Source organism: Phaenicophaeus curvirostris, chromosome 9 (assembly GCF_032191515.1).
Source record: "Phaenicophaeus curvirostris isolate KB17595 chromosome 9, BPBGC_Pcur_1.0, whole genome shotgun sequence".
Taxonomy (NCBI): domain Eukaryota; kingdom Metazoa; phylum Chordata; class Aves; order Cuculiformes; family Cuculidae; genus Phaenicophaeus; species Phaenicophaeus curvirostris.
Window position 1 is genome coordinate 3,406,003 of NC_091400.1, and position 23,907 is coordinate 3,429,909.

The 23,907-nt window shown below is 38.6% G+C and overlaps 1 protein-coding gene across 1 annotated transcript in view; it reads right to left on the reverse strand.

The window, feature by feature from the left end:
• The window catches only part of ANK3 (ankyrin 3), a 345,846-nt gene that overhangs the window by 281,550 nt on the left and 40,389 nt on the right, over positions 1-23,907 (reverse strand). Inside the window, exon 3 of the mRNA XM_069864352.1 lies at positions 23,623-23,661. Coding sequence (XP_069720453.1) covers positions 23,623-23,661 — 39 coding nt within the window. The remainder of the gene's footprint in view (positions 1-23,622; positions 23,662-23,907) is intronic.

Here is a 23,907-nt window from a genome sequence, read left to right on the forward strand (position 1 = left end):
GTGCAATAACGGAAGAGACCTCTCTGGAGACAGCGACTAACGCTGCTGAGTCAAACCTTGGCGTAAAGACAGAGAAAACACTCCCTGGCAGAAATTGCCAAGTCTGTTCCCAGTGTACCGAGCCCAGGCTACTGGCTCAAGAAAAGTGGATTGAGTTAAACCTCCTATGAGTCCAAATCATAAAGTTGGCCACTCTAGACATTCTGACCTCAACCACTAATTTTCAACCTGCTGCACAAGCAGCTCGTTCCTCTCTGCACTGCATATTCATATTTTACACAGAGCAATGGAGCAGTGTTGAAATCATATTAGAGTGATCAACCAATTACGGCAGTGAGATGGATTAATAAACAGATAACTCTAGAATCGTATTAAGAGTTTAGCATGAGTTCACTCTTGTGTACATTTAAGAATAAACTCTCTTTACATACTTATCTTAAGAGTTTCCATTACTGATTACTATACATATACTGAAAGTCGCATCAGCAACATTAATTGTGCAGGTTGTCTGAAGATTTTGGAGGTGGCAAGGGGAAAGAGGAATAAAAGATTCCTCAAAACAAAAAAATGTATATTTCCAGCAAAGCTTCTGGCATGGGTGTTTAATGTGAGATTTCCCACTACCCAGAAGTGACTGGTGCCCAACAACAAACTAAAATTAAAGTGAAAAGCATCTTTTACTACACAAGTTTTAAGCTGGTCTAATTTATTTCTTGTTCATGCACTCCTGATTATCTTTTAAAGCTTCAGAGAACAACAAGTATTTTCATGGCTAATTTCATTCCAGCACTTTGAATCTGAAGAGGCAAGAATACTTCCCTTTTGTTAAAAATCAAAACACATCTTACATCTCCAGTGACAACAGAGTTCAATGCTCTTCTATAATTGAGATTCCAAAATTTACTGAAAAGTGATGACACAAACGTACAAGATAAAGCCACTCCATAATGCCTATGGATTCAACTTGACAGTTTCAAAACACTGACTCTGTAAAAGCGTGGCTAGAAAATGCAGGATGACTGAAGCTCAAATGCAAGAGGCACAGGCTGCTGGTAGAGAGAAACCCTGAAGGATGGAACTGAGAAACTAATTAGTCTTCCTGTTCCATCAGAGCTAATCCTGTTCAGCGTAGCCTCAGCAATAAATATTGATGCGGTACCTTCATCATCCTTTGAAAGCTGTATCCCCACTTAACATCCATGCTAAACACAGTATTCTGCTTTCAGCTAAATTGCCCATCCTTCAAAATAAATGTCAGCAACACCTCCCAATTTGTTTATCTTCATCCTCTCCATCTAAAACGAAATTTTCAGCATACATGTGGAGAATATTCTGCTTTGGCCAATCTGTTCTAAATGCATAGTTATTACATGACTTTGTGCTCTAAAGGAGACACTGTTTATAACTCCCCCAGGTTAGGGGTTATTTTTGTGGCACACCCTAATCATACAACTCTGGAAATTCAGATCACACACTAGTGATCATGATTCCCCTAAAGCAAACTGTGTGACTTTTCCATTGCCGTCCTCCCATTCTTTCTGCATCTTTATTTCAGAAATTGTTTAAGAGCACTATAACCAAGAGTTGATAAAGAGGGAATGAAATATGAATGAGCATGTCAGCAGTCAAAGAGCAGAAGGAAGACTTGCCACCACTCAGCTCCAAAGATAAATGAGACAGGAGGTGAAAGAAAGGCTAAATATGGAGAAAGCACAACTGCCAAGAAAGGAACTATCAAAAGGGAACAGGAAGGCGGCCACGGAAATACCCATTTCAGGATACCTACTTTCAGCAGGGACAGGTGGTATAACTCCCTGGAATCACAGACCCAGTTAAGCTTTCACCTGGCTCATGAGCTTACACCCAAACACTACTTGTTTATCAAACCCTTCTTGGAGAGCATTTCCAAGTTAACTCAGTTGTTGTTCATTGGCAATTGAGAGATTTGTTTCCCCAGTGAACCGTGAGAAGTTCAACTAGGATCAGAAGAAATGGTTGCTTCTTATTTGAGAAAACAGTAGTTCCCTTTCCATTGGGCACATTCCGGCCCAAGCCTGTGTTTAACACTGACACAAAAGCAGCCTTGATATGCACCAGTCACGAGGGACGCACCTCAGCCTGATGCAGCATAGCCCAGCAACAGTCTCAGCGATTCCAAGAGCATGAAGCAAAATCAAACAGATGGCTGAAATAACACTTTCTGCAGGTTTAAATAGCTCTAGCCACTCCATGTTGAAATGTAATGGTTTGCAGTCACACCCTGGTGTTAGCTACAGCTTCTGTAGTGAAGGCTCGAGGCACATAAGGGTAGGTTTCACCATTACCTTGCAAGGCATCAACTGAGCTTTCATAGAATCATAGAATCATAGAATAACCAGGTTGGAGACCCACCGGATCATCGAGTCCAACCATTCCTATCAAATGTACCTTTGTACCATTGGCCTTCAATGCTCTCAGCACTAGCTCACAAATGTACACGCATCCGACAGGTTCCCCCACCCATCTGCCCTGAAACCAATGACAACACCACACCAGTCAGTAAAGGGTGGATTTGGACAGGGCAGCCATAGCCTCCTGCCCACAGACAATATCAGCATTACAAGGTAAAGATACAAATAGGCTATCACCAGCCACTGCAGGAATAACAGGTGAGACTCCAAACTGTGCTTAATCTCAAATCACCTGGACTGCTCTGTCTTGTTGGCTGTTGGGTTGGTCCTCTAGAAGACATGGATCTGTATGTGCTCAAGCAACAAAACTTTGTGTGTGTGCTACACTACAGCTAGATTGTTGAATGCCATAAAAATTATTTGTATAATGTAATAAAAGTATTAACATAGTCAATATTTAAAACCCCAGAATTGAGTTGTAGATATATCTCCTAGACCTGGCGCAATCTATCATGCCTGATAGAAGCATTTTTATGTTAAGAAGGTACCCTGATTTACCATTAAAAGTTATTTCAATTATTATTTTTCCCTGCTTCCTTCTACATCTGCTCTTTGCAATTCTGGGAGAACAGAGAGACCAATCTGGTTTAATTTGCTTTTTTCAACAGTCTTTACTGAATCCTTCACCAAGGAAACGATGAGGCTGTCATACACTTTCATATGGTAGGAAGTCAAAAATACACTCAGAAAATAAGGGGTGGGAGTCTGAATATATTCTCTGCAACAATGATAAACATTTTGGATGTCTTTTTCTACAGTACTTGAGGAAACCCACATTATAAATTAATATACTGCGTTAATATTTAAAACACAAGTTGGAAAAACCTTTAGTAGTCAACTTTCTAGATTTAACAACCTGGCTTTTAAGTGTAAACACATGAAAATCATCCATTTCAAAATGGGAGGGAAAAATTACATGGATATCAGGAAAGCAAAAAAATTGCAACACAGAAGGTAATAATCAAATTAATCTTTCTAAGTACAATCTCAGTAAAAGACTTTTACCATAACGTAATTTAGTTCCTCTGAAACTAGTATTTTATTCCAGAATTTAACCACAGAATTTCCAAGCCCCCAAAATACATAAAACTGATCAAAGTAGCATATAGTAAAACATGTAGGTTTTTATAAATAAAAGCTTCTTGTAAAACTCGCTTTTCTTCGCAATGTCCATAATATTCTTTTACAAGAGCACATGTTGATTATCAGTCTCTCCTTTAAAAAAGGTTTCATTTAGATACCTGTTTATTTGTTAATCCTGTATTTCAAATACACTAGGAAAACTACAGCCACACTGAAATTCTGCAACTAACATATATTTAGACATTAGAATATTTAAATAATGCAAAACAACTGAGTTGTGATGGTTTTACTGATTGTAGCAAAGAACACACCCATCACCATCAAGCATAAACACAACCATCCCGATTCTACCATCATCCTTATTCTACACAAATTATCAAACCAAAGCCAGTCCACACCCAGAAGCAAACTGCTAGAACACAAAATGACTAAAAAAAGGCATTACAGCAGACTGCCTATACAGGGAGTTACCTTTTTTCCTTTCTTTTTCCTGTGAGCTGGTTTTGCATTTTTCTCCTTTGCTTCCTCACTCATTTTTCAGCAGGTAAACATATAGGGGAAGGGGAATGAAAGAGATCACTGCTTGTATTCCAACATGCAAAGCCACTGCAAATATTCACAGCACTGAAACCGAAGTCCATCTGCTGACGTTTCTCAGATAAGTAACAGAATAACTGCTGTTTAAAGGCAGTCGCTGCTCCTCCTGCACAGCCTTGAATTGCTCATAGCCTCGTTCTGTTTTCCCCAGTGAGAAACTGGGTGTTCTCACATCACTCCGATTCCTCTAAAGAAAAGAAAAACAGTTTTCCTCTGTCATTCTTAACTAGCCTTTCCTCTTGAGATCAGATCTTGTCAACGATTTCTAGCTTGGTCATCCACAGCGCTTCCAGTCTCTTAACTGGGGTTGATGAGCCACACAGAAATTAGCTGCAGACAGCTGACAAGTCTGAGAAGCATTCACCAGTGGATGATTTGCCGTTTCTTGCAGACGCAGAAAGTGAGCCTGAATTGCTCTGATTGCCAGTCCCATACAATACCGACATGTGTTGAATGCATCAGGGCATACCCGAAAAGGAAGCCTCCAAGAGTGATAAAAGATCAGGTTACTGGATCTTAAAGCCACTCCCAGGCAGATTCAAACAATAAAAGGCACAACACGCTGCCGAAGAAATTGCTAGATGAGATGTTTATGTTTCCAGCAGCTCCATATCCCCATCCAAAGGACCTGCACGTTGCCACTCTATGGTTTATAACATTAATTATTCATCTCATAAAAGCAGCAACTATATTTCAGCAAAACACGTATTTACAACTATCCCTGCCCGTGAGAGATTGCTCCTCCCTTGTATGTCTGTTCCTATGACAGGATTTGTACGGTCTCTCGATTAATGCAGCTCCCTTTCACACAAGAGCTACATGCCTCATGTGTGCGTGACTGGCAGGTTACAGATCATGTTTCCACATGCTTTGACCGACTCCACAGAATGCTTCAGCTGCTTCTTCCCTACAAGTCTCACGGAAACTAAAAAAATTAGGAGAGGTCAGAGACTTCATTGCAATAATTCTCTCCCTTCTGTGCCCATTAAGATATGTCACACACAACCCATACGTTACCAGCAGCCGTGACAGCAGTCATTGACTACGTGTCTAAATGACGTCATTACCACATTTAAGACTACAGCACTTCTCTTTAGGTACATCCACAGATTCCTATATTGACCAGCCCCCTTTAGATATTTCCCCTCCCACCAAGCTAGCTGGGGGTGGGTGGGGAGCGCAGGTATCAGACATCATGCGATAGCCCCATCCACTCCAATCATACAGCAAACCTGAGTTACCAATATTAATTTACCCATTTCCAAGGTCTCCAATCACATCAGAGGTGCCAAGTGACACCTTTTATTTCATTTTTGGGTTTGTTTTTTTTTTTTTTTTAGTGGGGGGGCACGGGGGCATAGGTGGTGGTGATGTTTGCTTGGGGTTGTTTTCTTTTTTACAGGCAACCTCCAATTAATACATGGGGGCTGGGGGGGAACAAGTGGGGGGAGGTTAACACCAGGATGCTCTGCCTCGCATCTTTTCACATTTTCTCATCACCACTCCCATTTCAGTAGAATTCCGCTCATGACAACCAACATGCATATCAAAGACTAAGGAAATAAAAAGATTTAACATACTGATTCATAATCCTCCTTGCCTGAAATCTTTCTCCTTTCATCATTCTCTAGAAATGAATTTCAGTGAGCAACCACAACAGCACCATCACACGGAGGCTGTTTTCTACATGTTGGCAACAAGTCCTTGTGCTGACTGTCTTCATGCACTGGAAACAAACCAGCACCATGTGAACCTGTGGCTCCAAACTAGGGAGATAATTCTCTGTATCAGCCTAGTAAAGTTGATATTTTGAGGAATGGCACCTCATAAGGTGCAAGGTTTAAATTATCACTATCGAGACACTACTGCTAAAATTTACATCGAGTCTTTCCTTAAGTCATAGGCATTGAATAAAATTTATACTTATAAAGCAGCATTTTTGTACAAAACTCAAAACTTTACCGTCACTGATAAAGTACAAACACAGGAATTTAATTTTCACAGGCAGTTTGTTTTTAATGGCCGTCTCAGGGAAAGAAAAGGAAACCCAGCCTTTCCCAATTTCACATTTTAATAGATGTTATGTTATAAACTGAAGTGCTCTCTGCTGGTTAACAGTGGGTAAAACAATGCTTAAACACCCAAAAGACCATCCTATCCTAATGCACGTGCAAAGCAAACCCCCTTTCTTCAAGACTGTTTTTTACTACACATGCAGCCCCCCGACAACACAAATTTTGAAAATAAGCCCCAACAGGTAAAGTTCAAGAACAATTCAAGAGTGCCTTCTGAAAACAAGGCTTTGATACATTAAGCTGGCTGGCTAAGAGAAAGCCTCTAATTTGTGGCATGTTTAACTAATTGTGTGCAAATAGTATTTGGTATTACTTTTTAACTGAAAAGGTCATAAAGAACAGTCATACTTCTTCAGGAATAAAATTGAAAAAAAATACCCTCTGTAGAGCAACCTTTTATCTGACACTACAATCATTCACTGAGCTCAGGTATGCAGACAGGGAAAAAGCAGGTTCCCACTGAACTTTGGTTATTTAACTGTGAACCTCTGAGTCTAACCCATGAGATGGAAACTTTTTATTAGGTTTCAGGACTCAGGTCCTGTTCTTAGATCACAGAGCAGGTAATTCTTTCTGGAACATCAATACTTTCAATGGATAATTATTTCGGAACCCCTTTAATTTTTCCTGATTTCTCTCTCATTTTCACAAACATGAGTAATCTCCCAAGCACTGGTATATTTAGAACATGAGGGAAAAATCCAGATATGCAATAGAAGAATTTTATAGTCACAAGATGCTCTGAGAGGTAGGAAAAGATCTCACATTCCTCTCCCCCCATATTGCTCAGCTAACCATAGCAACCCTGCTGAAAAGAAATGTAATGAATCTATCTTCTGCCATTTGAAACAATTGTTCATATGTCAACATTTAGACCCTTCTATGAGTTTTTTCTCATTTCCTTCTTACTTAAAGAAATTTGCCGAGTTCTTTTATTGTAAATAAAGCCGCTGTGACAGAAGGAGAAGCTAAGTAGATATGAGAGGACTTAACAGAAATACACGAGCGATTTCTTAGGGAAGGCTTTTAGGAAAAAAAATTCTTCAAATCATGCCTTTCAACTTTATTCCTCCACAGAGCCCACAAAAATTATATTTGATAGTAAAACTATTATCAAGTGACTGCTGACATCAGTCCATGCCCAAATTATACAAAGAAATTATTCTAATTAACCTTCTTCCATCCACAGGCTTTTAGCATACTCTGTGTAACTCTGTATTTAAATACTCAAGGTAACTGAAGTGCAAGGAGAAAAGCCAAACAGGACTGCTTGGGGAAAATAAAAAACAAACATCCAAGAAAAGTCTCTTGTGCATATAAAGTGCTGCCACAAGCACAAAATCTGAATTAAGGAAAAGACCAATTACTTTTTAAAAAGCAATAGAATTCGAGGAAGATTTAAACTTCCAGAAGTTTAAAAAGCAAACAAAATTAAGACAAAGTAATACCCATGCAGAATTACCCTAAAATATTCTAAGGAAGCCCTGGCATTCAGAAACAATCTCTGCCTAAACGTATTGCAACAATGCTACGGATCAAAGGAGCAGTTCGATAAATTACCAATTACAGTTACAATCTACTACCTAAATAGTTCTTTCTGACAGAAGCATTTTCCTTTTTATAATGCTTACAACAGGTATTTATTGTGGAAGCATATGTGTATATTTTGGGCATGTTTTGATAAGCTGCAGCAAAGAAACAACATGCAGAAGCGTAACACTTAGCAACTGTGTAGCTCTGTGAAAAATTGAAATTAATACTACTATACTTTAAAATCTTTACATGATTGATGAGATCAGAAAAACTGCTCCCTGTACCTTACTGCTAATTACAGTAGTGTCTAGAAGTGAACTTTCACAACCTCGTTGATACATATCAGTTCTAGGACAGTTCTATTTTTAAATCAAAATAACTCGCATAAGAGGACAAGAGGATAGGCCAAGTTCTTTCTATCAGTACAGTTCTATTTATAAAGTGACTTGCATGCAAGAAGCAAGGGGTACGCAACTTGTTATTGGTAACCTGTTTTGTAACTGTGTGCAACTGGTTTTAAAAAGAACAGCTATGATACTGACTTGCTTTACCCAAAACAACATCAAAATATAAACAGCCAAAGAACTTCAAAGTCTAACCAAAGGAGTAAAAGTGTGAGAAAAGCAGGACAGACTCACAGCCAGCTTGCTCTTTATATGTCTAGGAATCCACAAGTTTAATTCAACAAAAGCTTGTAGCATTCAGTGTTTACAGATGGACTGCTTAGCACTTCCTCTTGCGCCTCAAGCAATATTCTGTGCTAAGATAAGCCAAAATTTAAGGTTAAATGAAGTATTACCTAGAGAGAAATGGAATTTGTGCTGAGAGGATAAAGACAAATCAATTCCAATCCTCTTTCTCCCACAAAATTAAAAGCAATTAGAAGTCATGCCCTTTTCATATGCAATGTAAATTTTCCTTTCAAATATGAAAGCAAGCATTTTATCAACACATTAAAGGCTAAGAAAAAAAACAGCTTTGAGGTGAATCTCGACTCCTTTTCAAATTCAATAACTTGAGCAAAATATCAGTTTAAAAAATTACTTGGAATACTACCACTACTGACTTCATTAACTTATACTAGGCTTCTAACACAGCCTACAGACCCATCTGCTCTTGTTTGCAAAGGTGTATGTGTGTTGAGGTCCATTATCCGATGCCAACAAAAAACCAACCCAAAACCCACTTATCATCAGGCTCAGATTATGAGAGTACAGTGCGGTTACCACTTAGTGATCACACCTGGTTACTGGTATGGTTTGCTATAGACTCAACTAGCAACCTGAGGACTTTTTTGGTCTAAAATCACACCGATGGGCTAGCATTTCCCCATTTGACCTCCCCTTCCTGCCTTTAAATGGAGGTGTATCATCAGTTGAGACTTGGAACAGTGTTTTAGTGTAGAAGCAGAAGTCAACTAAAGCCATACGAAAGAAGGGCCTTCTGATGAAACCCTCAATAAAGAGTAACGCAAACTCTCCTGCACTATCAGGAAAGAAGTTACTACAACTCCTTCAGAAGCATAAATAGCTACATTCAAAAAAGATTTATTCTGATCTTGGAAAGGTTAACTGAGAATAAAAAAGAAGTGAAGGCAAAGAAACCCAGGTCTTAAGTCAAGTTAACAAGTTAAAAGTAATTTTCATATTAAAGACCAGGGCTGAACATGAGATGCTAAAGTAAATAAAAACCAAGCTGTCTCATCTCAACAATTACTTTAACATATGTTAGCTCCCTGAATTTAGGAGCCTCGAGGACAAACGCATCCCTTGAGGATGGAACTGAAGGGAGTCTGGGAGTGAAGCCCACAGTGGCTGCAAAGTTACTCTGAGGGAGAGTGAATGCTAAGAGATTAAATTTCTTCCCTCAATCCCTTAAGGGGTGAAATCAGCTTGCCTTGAAACATCCCTTAGCAACCAGCCTTCAAGTATTTCAGTTCATTAACAAGGAGCTACAAAAACAACAATTAGGTAAGGAAAAAAAAAAAGCCATACCAGAAAAATTGTCCAAAATTTGTTAGCTAGTACAAAGTCAATTCACTTCCAGTTGTTTTTGAATATAGTTACACAAAGGATCATACCTCCTATCCAAGCTCTAGAAATTCCTATTTACCTGCAATGAGACCAAAGGCATGTAGTGACAAGGGCAATAAATTGGAGAGGAGAAGATTTAGATTAGACATAAGGAAGAAATTCTTCACAATGAGGGTGGTGAGGCTTTGGAACAGGTTGCCCTGGGAAGTTGTGGCTGCCCCATCCCTGGAGGTGCTCAAGGCTGGGTTGGGTGAGGCTCTGAGCGGCCTGATCAAGTGGGACGTGTCCCTGCTCATGGCAGGGGGGTTGAACTGGATGTTCCTTAAGGTCCCTTCCAACTCAAACTAACCAACTATGGTTCTATGATATTACAGTCTATAAAACCTGGTAGAGGAAAGATGGGAGTGAGAGCAGCCAGCGAGAGGACCAGAGTGTGGGGCAAAGAAGCCTCACCCTGCAAAGTGATATTTCAGACTGTGGTCCCTTTATGTCAGAAACCGTGGCAGGATTTGGAAGTCTGGCTGCCAGTGCAAGGTACTTCCCAGCATGCAGTGTCTGCCCATGTTTATATTTAGGATATGAGAGGACATAACCAGCCAAGAGGTCTCTGGTTTTCACCAGGCTGCACGGCAGCACCACGGCCCGGGGCAGGTGTGTGTCACCTTCCCACGTCACCTTCCCACGGGACTGCCACTACAGTAAGCCAGCAGGTCTCAGGTCATTCCAGGGGTTCACCAGTTGAGTTATCAGTGCCCCAGAACAGCCCATCTCTGTGGCTGGTGTACACTAAATCCAGCCTAACGTCAATCAACTCTGTGAAAACAAGTATGTGGGACAATGAAAGGTAAGAGACAAATGAAGCAAATCCATACATAGGTGTGTGTGCAATCTCCTTATCCCCCAGTATTATGCTTATTTTGACAGATTAAAAAAGGACAGTATCTTCACAAGCCAGTACAAGCCTTCATGACCCCACATATTCACTGAACTACTAAGTGCCAACAACTCCAATTTATCTTTGATTCCACAGGCTGCAGTTTTTTTGAAGCCAGCCACTCATCTAAATTTTACTTGTGATATCACACAAGCAGCAGCAGCAAGAAAAGCAGTTCTTTTAAACATAGGGAAAAAACTAATGTTGGAGCAGCTCTGCTTTGGAACCACATTTGCAGCATAACAGTACAGAAAGAGCATCTAGCAGCTTTTCTCCCTAATTAAGGGGAAAAAAAGTGCTTCATGACATTTTAATTGTGTGACAATTCCTTCCTCTCTTACCTTTCGTTTTGAATCTAATATCATATCCAACCACTGTGCACATAATTGTAAAACTGCAAGAAAAGCATTAAGTCATAGCACTAGCTGAAAAATGCATAACACCTGGACTAAAGTTTCCACTGAGGAATCTAAACCCAAAAATTTCTTCTAGTCTCATCACTATGATGCCTAACAGTGTCTTAAGTGTATACAAGAGCTGACATTCAGGTTTGTAAGAGTTATCTGCCCGAGTACCTTTTAATGTAACCCACCAAATTTGACACCCAGATAAGATCTATACTGTAACATTATCTGTATAAATCTATAAATCCATTTATATTTGCATACAGAGAGCTATACTACAATACAGTCCTGTGGTTAATCACTTTATATAAGATGTCAGATTAGAATTTTTCCCCTCCAGAGGGGAACTATCACCAAAATATTGCAAAAATATCATCAAGGAAAAAGGGGGGGTTGTTCCCACTCCTCTCTCTTACCCAGCATCCTTCTCCTGCTCTGCGTCTTAGGAAGGAGAAAGTGTTGAAAGTAAAGCTATTTCTCATGGTAAACAAATGATTGGTGTCTGTTTTGGTTTGGGGGCTTGTTTAGGGTTTTGGTTTGTTTTTAGATCTCCAACAATGAAAGGAGTATTTTTTTTTGCCCAGATACAGCACATACAAAATAGGTGAAATAATTGCCATAATTATTTCACAGAGCACCAAGTGATAAGCCATATCCTATTTACATTCAAGCCTGCATGCTGGCCATGATTAGATTTCTCTCATTAGAATAGATGTGGATGGGAATAAATTGACAGATAATGGAGAGGCAAGGGAGACTAGATCAGAGAGAGCATGTATGAGGCCAAAAAGGAAAATGCATTAAATCTGATCATTTGGTAATACAAAAAGAGAAAGAAACCATTATATTTATTTCCTTCTATCAGTGTGCCCATGATTTGAAGCATCCCAGAGACTTTCAGAGTCCAATAGCAATAAATGTTTTTTGCCTTGCTGTGGTTTTTTTTGTTGCTGTTGATTGGGGGGTTTCTCGTTTGTTTTAAATCCCAAGTAAGGAGTAATAGTTTGGGATTTCATCTCTTCCCAACATGTCCTGCAGCTCTCAGAAATGTCTCCTTTACAAAAACCAGTAATTTAAAAACAAACATCATCAGAATCATTTAAGCTGCTTCAGTGCCTATTGATTAAAAATATTTACTTCACTTGCACTTGCAGTAATGAAAGGAATTTTCATACAGCTCAAAAGGAACAAATTTCATCCATAAATGTCTGTCAAATATTTGCTTCAACAGAACTGAAGCAAAATTGAAGACTTTCTACAATCTGTTCATCTATAGCTCCATAATAATGTTGAGTTTTATGCTTGAAACACATTATGAAGATTTAAAACACATCACCTGTAAATTTGATTTTCCTGTGTCTATAGAACTTCCAAGAATCTCTTCAAACCTGGGACTACAAGAAAGATTCTCTATTAAAACACACACATTTAAAAAATCCACTACAAATGAGCACCAGCTAAAACTGCCTTTCCTTTAAAGTCAGGCTGAGCAAAAAAGCCCATAAAAATACCCCCAAACAAACAGTTAAGTGGGAGGGGGGCACATACATGACTCTATTCTTGCCCAGTTTCTGTAATTTTAGCCAAAGGCCAATTTTGAGTTTCTGGGTTATTACATTAGAATAGGTTTGAAAGAAAGGGAGATTTTCAATTTCTCTTAAAATGAGCAGAAGAACCTTCATAATCAGGTAATTAATGAATTCTTATAATTGATGCTATGGCAACTGGAAATACTTGGTATTAAATTTAAAACACAATCGGATATAAAAGAAGGTATTAAAAGTACCAAACTTCTAGCTTCACGGAACTTGCATGCTCCAAAACTGCTCTCTACTATTCAACATATACTAAGCTTATCCTTATTGAAATCACCAAGGAAATCAAATGGGAGAGAAGCAAGAAAACGTCTCCCAGAAAGCCAGCTCAATTCTAGAAATCCACAAGATCTTTATTAGCTGTACAAGTTAGCTTACAAACATACAGTATTTTGCTTCACTGTAACAGATTTTCTCATACTTTATATTCAAGACCCTGACAGTTGTGAGAAGTTTCATTTTACTCTTATACCAGATTGAAATGAACTATTCTGGAGGAAGACTTTTTTGTTCTTGCCATCCAACTGTATATTAATTGGCAAGAAATTAATTTTCCCCCAACTCATAACTGTTTTGCCCATAATGGTAAGTGAACCTCCATCTTTATCTTCACCCATAAACTTTTTTGTCTTAGTTTTGCCCCTATCCTGTTGAGGAGAGGGGAGTGACTGAGCAGCCGGATGGGCTACCAGGCAAGGATGACCCCACCACGTCAGAAAACACCAACCTTCTACAATCCCTGCTGTCTGGAACCACTGCACAGACCTCGTGATAAAAAACAGTTCCCTAAGCTGCAATGCTGTTCTCTTTAGAGGTGCACATGAGAAAGAAGACTTACATTCATTTAATCCTAATGATGAAAAATTCAGATTTTGTACATTTGGAAATCCTAAGGAAACAAAACAAAAAAAAAGTCCTTTTGTTTTTGGAATGGTCCAAAAATTTAAAGGAAACAAGTCAGTAGAAGATGACTATCACAAAAACATTCTGTTTATTAAGTATATTTCCCTATTCCCCTCATTGACTGGAAGGTAAGAGGGAGAAAGAAGCCACCATTTAAATAGCTAAAACATAAGACATACACAATACTTAACGTGCACTTAAGGCCTAGAGTTTCACATCTGCAAATTTTACAACAATACTGCAGAAATACTTATCTTAAGTGAACATAAACAGCAGAAAAGGAAAATATCTTAAGTCTTCTTGAAGCTGTGAACCAGGCTGCGTAGAACACAACGGAGCAATTTGTAATTATTCACATCTTGATAATGTTGCAATTATCAAGTTACACAATTGAATACAATGGTTTTGCCAAGCTGTTGGAAAGAAGTTTACCTGTGGTGCATTTTTAATGTACAACCTATTCCTCATCCAGAAATGCTCCCTTTTAAGTACTCCAATAATTTGCTGAATACAGAGTTGAAGAGCTATTCAGAAACCACGCAGCATGAGGCTGCAGAAGGTCCTTGGGTTAAAAGGGTTTCTGCGTTAAATTTCCTCTCGCGTTGCCTTCATGCAACAAATAACCCCTGTTGCTGCTTTGTAATTGTTTGGGCTATTTTTCATTTCAAATTAACCTATAAGGTTACAAACATGAAAAATACAGTCATTCCCGTATGGAAAAAGAATTAAAAAAATATAAATGAACACCACGGGATTCAAAGAACTTTGTAAATTAGGCCAGAGAATTAAACAAATGAAAGCACACTCCCTGAATCAAGAAGTCCAGTAGTTATAATTACATCTCTTCAAGAGAGTAGGATGAGGATAGAGTTTCTTTAAAAATCTTTAATACGCTTTATGATATTTTGTCATTTAAGTGGCAGTGATCAAAACTGACATCAAGTAACATTGATGCATTACTTGTTTACACATTGAGAAACCTCACTGCTAGGACTCCAGACGCCCTGCAGACTCCCAAAAAGATTCCAGCACAACTTTTAGGAAATACCTGCAAGGGCACAGTACCCTAGCTAAAACTGAGGTAGGAAAAGATCATGAGAATGAGAACTCACTGTCCTATTAAAGGATAATTACCTCCAGTTTCAAAAGGTTGACTATTTCTGCTGTAAATACCCGCTAACTTGACACTTAGTAGATGCAGAAAAGCTTGCACTCACCAAGGAACAGAAAAATATTAAATAAGGCCCCTCTGGTCAGGAGCATACACTTAAAAGCACCGATTATTTTCTCAAATACCAGTCCACTGTTCCAATCTTATTTAACCAAACTTACTCTTTTCCCTAGCACTCTAAACTCTATTTTACTTTACAGTCCAAAATGTTTACTCAAGTACTCTTCAGTGCTCTCCAGTTATCCAGTGGATATGTACATTAAGCTCTCCTGGCAATTTTCTGCAGTGCCAATCCTAAACCAGAAGCACTCTTCCAGTGGGAACTTTGCTGCGTTTGGCAACATTGAGTACATTCTTTTAGGCCGTGTACTTATTCATCACACATTTGTTTTATTGCACGCCATTTGCAGCATTGTTAGCCTCCTATAAGGTGGCTTTTGGTGCTTATAAAGCATGAGTCAAACACACCTTATCCCCTTTTTTGTTCCTGTTTTTGCTGGGAGTTTTTGTTTGCTTATCCAGATAATTCTTGACCTTGTACTTATTTCCTCTGGTTTCAGTCTCCCATTAGCAGCCCCAAGCATTGTACCAATCTAAGAGCACCTGCTGGAAGAACAGACACTTCTCCAAAGAGCAGAAAAAAGAAAAGTCAACATGAGGACAACATGCGTCTTTTAAGTCCTTCTACATGCCAGTGGAGCTCAAAGGTCTGATAAAGAAGTATATAACAGAAAGAGCACAACAGCTGCTAACTCCCAGATAACATAAGGAAACTGACTGGAGAGGTAAGCAAGAAGCTGAAAGGCTCTTTCCTTCTCACTGTCTCAGGATCCTTAGCTTCCCCCGCCTCCAAGGGCTTTCCACGATCTCGTTTCTATATGGAGAGCTGCTAACATATGCATCATTGCCTGCGCCTCCTTAGTCGTGCCAAACAGGATTTAAACATGGAATATTCTGAAACATCTCCTCTTGCCTCCAAAGAGCATTTTCCCATTACATTTAGTATCATTTTCCATGGTCAGTAAAAGTCACAAGGGTGTCTAGAGTCAAGTGTAAGTGTAATTTGCAGCTTTCTAGTCAAAGCTGCTAAAAACTTGTAATTCATGGGTGTAAGTTATCCATATGATGGCATAAATAAAATCAGCACCACCAACGTGGACTGAGTTTGCAAAACCAAAACAGGTAAACTGTTAATCTTTAGGGAGCTGCTCAATCTTTCCTTATTAATTCAAATTGGTGTGCTCACTTTCCACTACTGTTATAAATGGCCTCCTTCACTAAGGATGTTTAGCTTTGCAAACCAAAAACATTTGGTTAGCTTGCAGTTTCAGGTATAATTTCCTCAAAACACTAGTTTTCTAAAACTTTAAATGTTGGAAATTAGGGTGAAGTTTTTCTAGTTCAAAATAGGTAAATTATTACAGCCCTGAAAGTATCTTAGAGGGAAAAGCTCACTTCCCATCCATTAACTGATATTGCCACAGAGCATAAATGGAGACCTACAGACATCATTTTTACTGTAACAATGATGAACCAAATAAGCTCTTAAATTAAGTTTCCTAATGTTTATAATTTCTGCTACTTTTTCTTTTGAGCTGCATTATCATTAACCCAAAAATTCTCAAGAGAAGCAGTCCCTCAATAGTAGCTTTAATCTCACCACAAAATATAGAGATATCAAAGGAAAAGTTCAGTAAAAGGTTTAGTTTAAATACATGTTCCTATTCTAAGCAGGAGAAACAGCAGCAAGAAAACACTGAAAGCTCTGACTTTGACCTTAAAGCAATTTGGTTTAGTATTATTTTTCACTTAGCTCTCTAGTTAAGCCCTCAAGATAACTCCAGGGGATCATTACCAGAAAGAAAAGTAATCTCACTTTCTTGATACTTTGCTGTGCCGCCTGGACTAGCATTCCGGCTCAAGGAATCTTTCCAGCTCAGCAATCATGCCCTCTGGCTTTTTCTCAGGACAAATCCTTGTACATTATCCACATGCCATTTCCACACTATTTATATAGCAACACTTACAGCATCTTCTTAATTCAAGAAGGACCACGGGTGTCTTCAACAATAATGGCAATACTTGTTCTGATAACAGGAGGTGTTAGCACAACAGGTTTCCATATGCTGCATTAATAAAGGTCACACTGCATTGTCTGCACATGGCCTTGTTCTTCAGAACAAATTTCAGCTTCTATTTATACAATTTTGATAGACAGAGAAGCAGTTTAACTTCCATTACCATGAAACGTGACTCCAAATGACCATTAGCTAGCAATGTTACACTTAAGAATTCCCTTTTAAAATTCTCAGTGGCTGACCAAGTGAACTGATTAGCCCCATCTGATTATTAAACTCCAGGACATGTCATAAATGCTTCATGGAGATATCATTATTATTAACAGATATTTAGAGAAAAGTAAGTCTGAAATACATGCAGTGTATGTAACCCTTTTTAAGCACTGAAATAGCTCCAATTTACATAACAATTCGGTTTCAAGCTGCAAGAATTCACTAGCAAACACTGTTTCAAGTTATCAATATTTTTCGTAACTTAAGAATGAAGGACAGCATGTTCACTTTCTAAAACAGCTGATCAGCGGATTAATTAATTCTGTCAGGCCGAACATGGAGAGAGGAATTACTCTGGAAGTACAGTTCCATCTTTCACTTAATCATCCTTACTCAATTACAGTATATGCTAATGGAGTTACAAGTTGGCATCTCATTTTTCTGCTGTTGTATAGCGAACATGCTATTCTTTGCAAAAGCAGTTCAAAAGTGACTTTTTCTTTTGCCCTTCTTCCAACTCACTCTTCTTTCATTTTCCCTTTGAAATAGCATCATTTTCCATTCTCTTCCATCGCTTCATCCACCTCTTCCTGATTCTTGTGTGCAATGTTCCTTCTCTCTGCACAACCACCGAAACCTCATAATGGCCACTCACTTTTAACATGAAAACCTCTATTTTCACCTGTTTCTTCTATATACCATCCAGAGACACATCAGCTCCCTCCATATGCCACCTTGATCATACATCTGACTTTGCCTTTTGCAATGCAGTACCAGCCTCTGGGATCAGTGCTTATGACAGCTCTGGTGTTCATTAATCCTACCATGAAACTCATGATTTTATCTTAATTTCTCCATCTGTCCACTGTTCTGCTTCTTCTCCCTTGCTTCCTTGCAGTCTTGAGAGATCCAAGACTTCCCTTTCAGTTCTGCAATTTAATTTCTCTCCAGGCACAGGTGAGTGCCTGCTCACTTCCAACTGACATTTCAGTCTCAATCTCATCCTGTGTAACATCACAGCTAATTCATTCTCAAACTGCTAGCGTTTGCCCCAGTTTTTATAGCATCTGTCTATACTTGCATTTTCACTTTCTAGTCTAGTGTTTTCCCTAATTTGTTGCTTCCCATGTGTTCTCTTCCCTCATGGTCTTTCTCACCATCCACCTTTGTCTCGACAGTAGTAGGAAAAGATGAAATCATTTCACAATTCTGACTCGACTGAAAAAGTGTTTCCAATAAAAGTTACACCTACCATCACAACAGCTTCTTCTCTCTGTGTTGGCAAAAGATCCCGTCTCCTGCTCTGAGGAAGTCAGGCAGTTCTGCTACTGGCAGGATGTTAGAAAATATGGTACTTTCTACAGAGAAGTACAAAGTCATCAGCATTTCTTAAGCGGTCTTCTTCAAAGTAGCTGGCACCCCAGAAAGTTCAGGCATGCTTCACTGGTTTTCTTTGCTACATCTTTTGGGTAATCTCTTGATGTTGCTAAAGATAAGGCTGCTTGAGACCTTGTCCTTAGATGACTGGTTCTGTGAGCAGCCATTGCTCGAAGTGAGGCTTCATTTATTACCCTTCCTCCAACAGGTGCTGTCCAGATATAACAAAGCGATCACATAATGGAAGTTTGGAGATAAGCCCAGAAGCCTTATCATCTTTTGCTGATACCATTTTGGCCTGTTAGTTCAGAAGTAATAGGAAAATACAATGTTGGAAGCTAAACCGCCTTCCCAGCACTTTGCATATGAAATTGCTGCATTAAGAAATAAAACCTTTTCTTGTAATTCAAGAAAAAAAAAATAAAAACTGTAATCTGTTTTAGGGAAAAGCAGAAAATACTAACAACTAAACTCAACCCTCTTTGTTACTGGTTTTTATTTTCGACTGAGGATAAAATCTTACAGGAATACACTTAGGCTGAAGTCTAACTAGCAAAAGATAATTTTCATTCTAAAGCTCTAAATAAAGCAACAACCAATAGGGACCAGTTAACTTAAACAAAAAATGGATAAGCGAAAAACCCTAAAACACATAAGCCACTGATGAAGAGAAATCAAACAAGTAGAATTTCATTAATGGCTGATGTTATAGATAGCCACTACTAGCATTTCTGTGGTACTTAATTATCAAGGGCCTTTGTAGGTTTTGTTTCTATTTAGTATTTTATTGCATTTGTATGGAGTCAGACAGAACAGATCTAAGACTTGAAAGAGTAACTTGGCTTGTTGAGAACATAACTGTGATTTACGTATTTATGAAAGTGTTCGAAGAGGAATAAGGTACAATAGGTTCCTAGCGAAAACAATATTCAGCTGCCAAAAATAGCAGCATTAGCTGACTGGTTTGTACTCCAGAAGAAAGTGGGAAAAAAAAAAACGCTTGATCACAACTACTACCCATGGTTAATGCTTTCACATTAATAGAGCAGATAAAACTTAAATCGGCAAGCCCAATTATGATACGGGATTTTTTTTTTAAAAATTGTCAAACATTCTCCTGCTCCACCACCTCGCACGCTGCATCTAAATTACTTCATTTGTCCCAATTCTTACATGTCTGATTTACATACAATGTTGTACAACGTACATATAAATTGTCCCTTTTACACCAAGCAAGGCATAAACGTTTAAAACAAAATCTTTGACATTGCCTCTACAACCTACCAACCAGTACACCTTTCCCCTCCAAGTGCAGTGCATAGAACTTTACACGATTTAAAACAGAGGTTTATTTTACAACTGAAAAACGCGGTAGTAGTTTTTAAGTGCATAGAAGCATATGAACACCCACCACATTAAAAACAACCTCCTGGGATTTCTAATAAGCATAAGTACAAAAATGGTAGAAAGCAAGGCAGTCCATTTGTCAATCATCCATTTGCTATGCAGTTTCATTATACTTTCAGCTTCATAGAGGAGCTCAGAAGACTTCTGATGCACATCAAGACTAAGCATCAACCCAGCTAAAAAGTCAATACCAAGTGCACACTGCTAGAAGCAGTTTTACATTCAGCTGAAGAACCAAAGCTAATGCTCTGTCATTTTTTTCCACTGGTTGACAATAACAATTAATTCTGGTCTGGAGATCAGCTTCTGGAGTAGGACCAACTATTTCCCAGGCACAGATCCTAGCTGTTAAGACACTATATTGCAAAAATATAAAAGCCAAACACTACATTTTCAAAATCAACATATTTTCCTGAAAATTGTTTTAGTTGAGGTTTATTTTGTGCCACAAAGTTTGGCACAGAGAGATTAAAAGAATCCTCCATTACTGCAACATCACCTGCTAGGTGCAAGCTTAAAGTTTTGCACCTCCCAAGATGTAGGATCTGGTATTGCATATACCTGGATGAGCAAACACCACATAACACTATTTAATCATTTTATGCGATTTCTGTAACATTTATCCTCCAGCAACTTTGCACCTACCATATTGTGCATTACTGCCTGAGTGTCATGCGATTGTTTTCCAACTGAGAGAGTCTCAGCATCAGAGTTTGGAGGTTTGTTTCAGTCCTTACTTCTGGCTGTTAACTCAGTTTAGATTTAAACAAAAAGGCCTACAGATGCCAACTCCAATTTCCAAGCCTTTATATCAAAGTCCTGACCAGACAGATAACTGGCACAAAAGACTGAAATGGTGAACTAGATTTCCAAAATGCTGCCATCTGATTCTCATCCCACACAAATGTGTAATCTAAGTAATGAAAAAAGCTTTCGTCTCAAACATCACCTTGTTCAAAGCTCCTGAAATAAGTAAAATGTTTGAATTTGGATTGAGTCATGACAAGTTAAAGCTATAGCAGTAAGAAATAACCTTCTGAAAAACAATAAAAAGAACATTCTTAGTGTCAAGCAGAAGAGAAAGCAATTACATTTTCAGACATGGACTGTCATTTTAAAGATACACAATGTAATCAACTAAAGTGTGCTTAGCTTTTTTGACAATTTGTTTGATTCTTCATATATTTATAAGCTTCACCTTTTTTTGTAATGTTTTTATATTTCATTTTTCTTTCACCACAAAAAACCTCTATTTTATTAGTGTAAATTATTGTCACTGGAATATAAAGGAAAACGTATTTGCCTCAGCTATTAATTCATATGGTAACTCATACATTGATGTAATTTAATCTTTAAGTATGTACTACACTTTAACCCTTTAAGGGAACAAAATTAGGAAATAAATATACCAACAGAGCTCAGGAGGCACAAAACATGCTGGCCTCATGCACAGTAACACAATGCAGGGTACAAGAACTGAAAATTAAAATGGTCATCATTGATCAGTAGAGCTTGGTCATTCCCATTACAAGGAGTTGCTAGTCAGTTGTCACCACTGTTCAAGGCTAAGAGGGGATAAATAGGAAGGGTAAGACAGGAACTGCCTGCTAAGCAGGAACAATTCCTACTGTTTCATGAAAAATCCCACTGTCCTTCCTTTTTCCCCTCACCATGAGCAATGCAGTTTCACAGCCAGCTGATGGATGTCAGGTTGACATTAGGAGCACAACACAACAGGAGAAGAGTAGCGCAACTTGAATACATAGCACTTCAGGAGACTCAAAGTTAAGAGCTAAAATCAGTTTCCTTTACTCGTAAGCTTTGATGCATAGAATCAATTAGACAGCCGACCTTGACAAAAAAGAATAGTGTTTTCCTCTTTCTTCCCTCCCTCCCTTCTTGTGGGCAATGAACTACCAGAGCTTTCAAAGGGTCCTCCATTCCCAAGAAGATTAAAAACAAGAATCATACTTCTTCCACTAAATGTGTTAAGCATGGCAGAGGCACCTGCGGATGACCCAGCGTGAACATGGAAAAGGGATTAAAGGCAAGTAGCACCAGCTTCTACCATTTACTCCCCTACTCTCTTATTCTTCCCCAGTTCAGTGTAAATTTTCTGCCTTATTTAAATTTATTACAGTTTTAAAGTTCTAACAGTGTTGCCAAGACACTTTGTGCCAGTTCACGTCCTCAGTCACTGGTCACAATGTCAATGTAAGAGCTTTGTTCAGTCACCTGGGAGATTTGGAAGCGAGTATGATCAAAAGTGTTTCTTTTCTACCAAGATGATAGCAGTCTCAGGACCAGTCTTTGTCCTTCTCTGCTGAATCGCAGTAGCTTTGATGGCAACATACAACACTTACAACAGCAAAACTCAGAACATTACTAAACATCGGTATTTAAAAAGCAAAACAAAAACACAGCATGGAAAATTGTGTGACAGACTCTTCCACTGAACCTTTTTGCATTATTAGATAATTTAAACGTGTCACAAGGTTCAGTAAACCTGTAACCCATCAGGAGACAGTTATACCACATGCTTTTATCGGAAAAGACAGATATGACAGGTGAACAATAAAAGGTATTTGGTTTTTTGAGCAATTCTTTGTATAACAAAGAGTTGAGTTTCTACAACTTAGGGGTATTAAAGACAAATCTAAGATATGCAGTCGGTGTAATTGTCTGATTAGATGATACCACAATTCTTTAAACATCTGACTCCAGCATCCCCAGTGCCCTCTTTGCTTCTGTAGATGACAGTAACAACCCAAAGGAACAACTCCTGTCCAGTTGCAGCACAAAACCAGAGAAACTTGGCTCAAAGGGAATTACTCTCTGTGGAACATCTTGCCTTGTAATTTGCCAATGGCTATATCTAAGATAAATGTTACCCAGACAAGGGGAAAGAACCACAAAAAAACAAACAAACAAACCCAACAAAAAACCACCAAAACCAGATGAGGGAAGATAAAGTGAGAGAAGAAGCAGGCACATCCCTTTCCAAAACTTCCTGGGATCTGGTTATTTTATTAACCATATTGTAACCTGACATAAGAGAAAAAGGCATACACCAGACCAAGATAATTTGGAGGAAGTTGGGCACAGATTTGTAACATTTGAAGATTATAAATCTCTTAGGCAGGTTTCAGGTGGTGTTTTAGAGTGAGAGGGGAGAATAATTCGTGCCAGCACTATACACTACTAATACAGGCATAAGAGTACAGTCTATCTTAACTTCTTATTGAAGTGATGAATAGTTGAACATCCAGCTGATGAGGACTAAGCACTAAGGTCTAAGTACTTGGTATTTTCTAACCAAGGAAGTGGAATGAAATTGCTTTCAACCACAGCTGAGCACAGCTCTAACGACTGACAAAGGATTTTTTTTTTAAGAGTAAGTACAAAAAAAAAAAAATTTGTATACAGGAAAGCTGGGGGGGTGCTCTTTATCAGGGATAGCAGTGACTGGATGAGGGGGAACAGTTTTAAGCTGAAAGAGAGGAGATTTAGACTAGCTATTAGGAAGAACTTTTACTGTGAGGGTGGTGAGGCACTGGCACAGGTTGCCCAGGGAATGTAAGACAGTAAATAAACACAGGCTCTACAAGTGCTCAAAACCATCACAGTCCCAAGGATTTCACAGTATATCATTCTCTGTTTTTCCCAGTGACAAGCTCAGTATTGTAGCGATACATTGAAGACAAAACCAAAGCAAACACCGGCATGTAAACATAGGGAATGAACAGAAATGGAATTTTTAAGGTTTTACCTTTCTAAGGTTTCCTGGAGGGTAGAACTTGTGGTATACCTAAAAATAAAAGAAATTAAATAAAAATTAATTAGAAGTGGAAGGCAAAAAAATCTCCACGGTAGCAGAAAAATAAACATGAAAAGATAACATTAGTAGTGTCTACTGTGGAACAACCCAAAGACCATCACTACTTTGTAGCAAAGATCTCAGGAACACATACACTTCACCTTACAGAAAACACAAGATGGAGCATCAGAAGTATGAAGTCACACCACTTGCTACAGCTGGCTGATATCATGACAC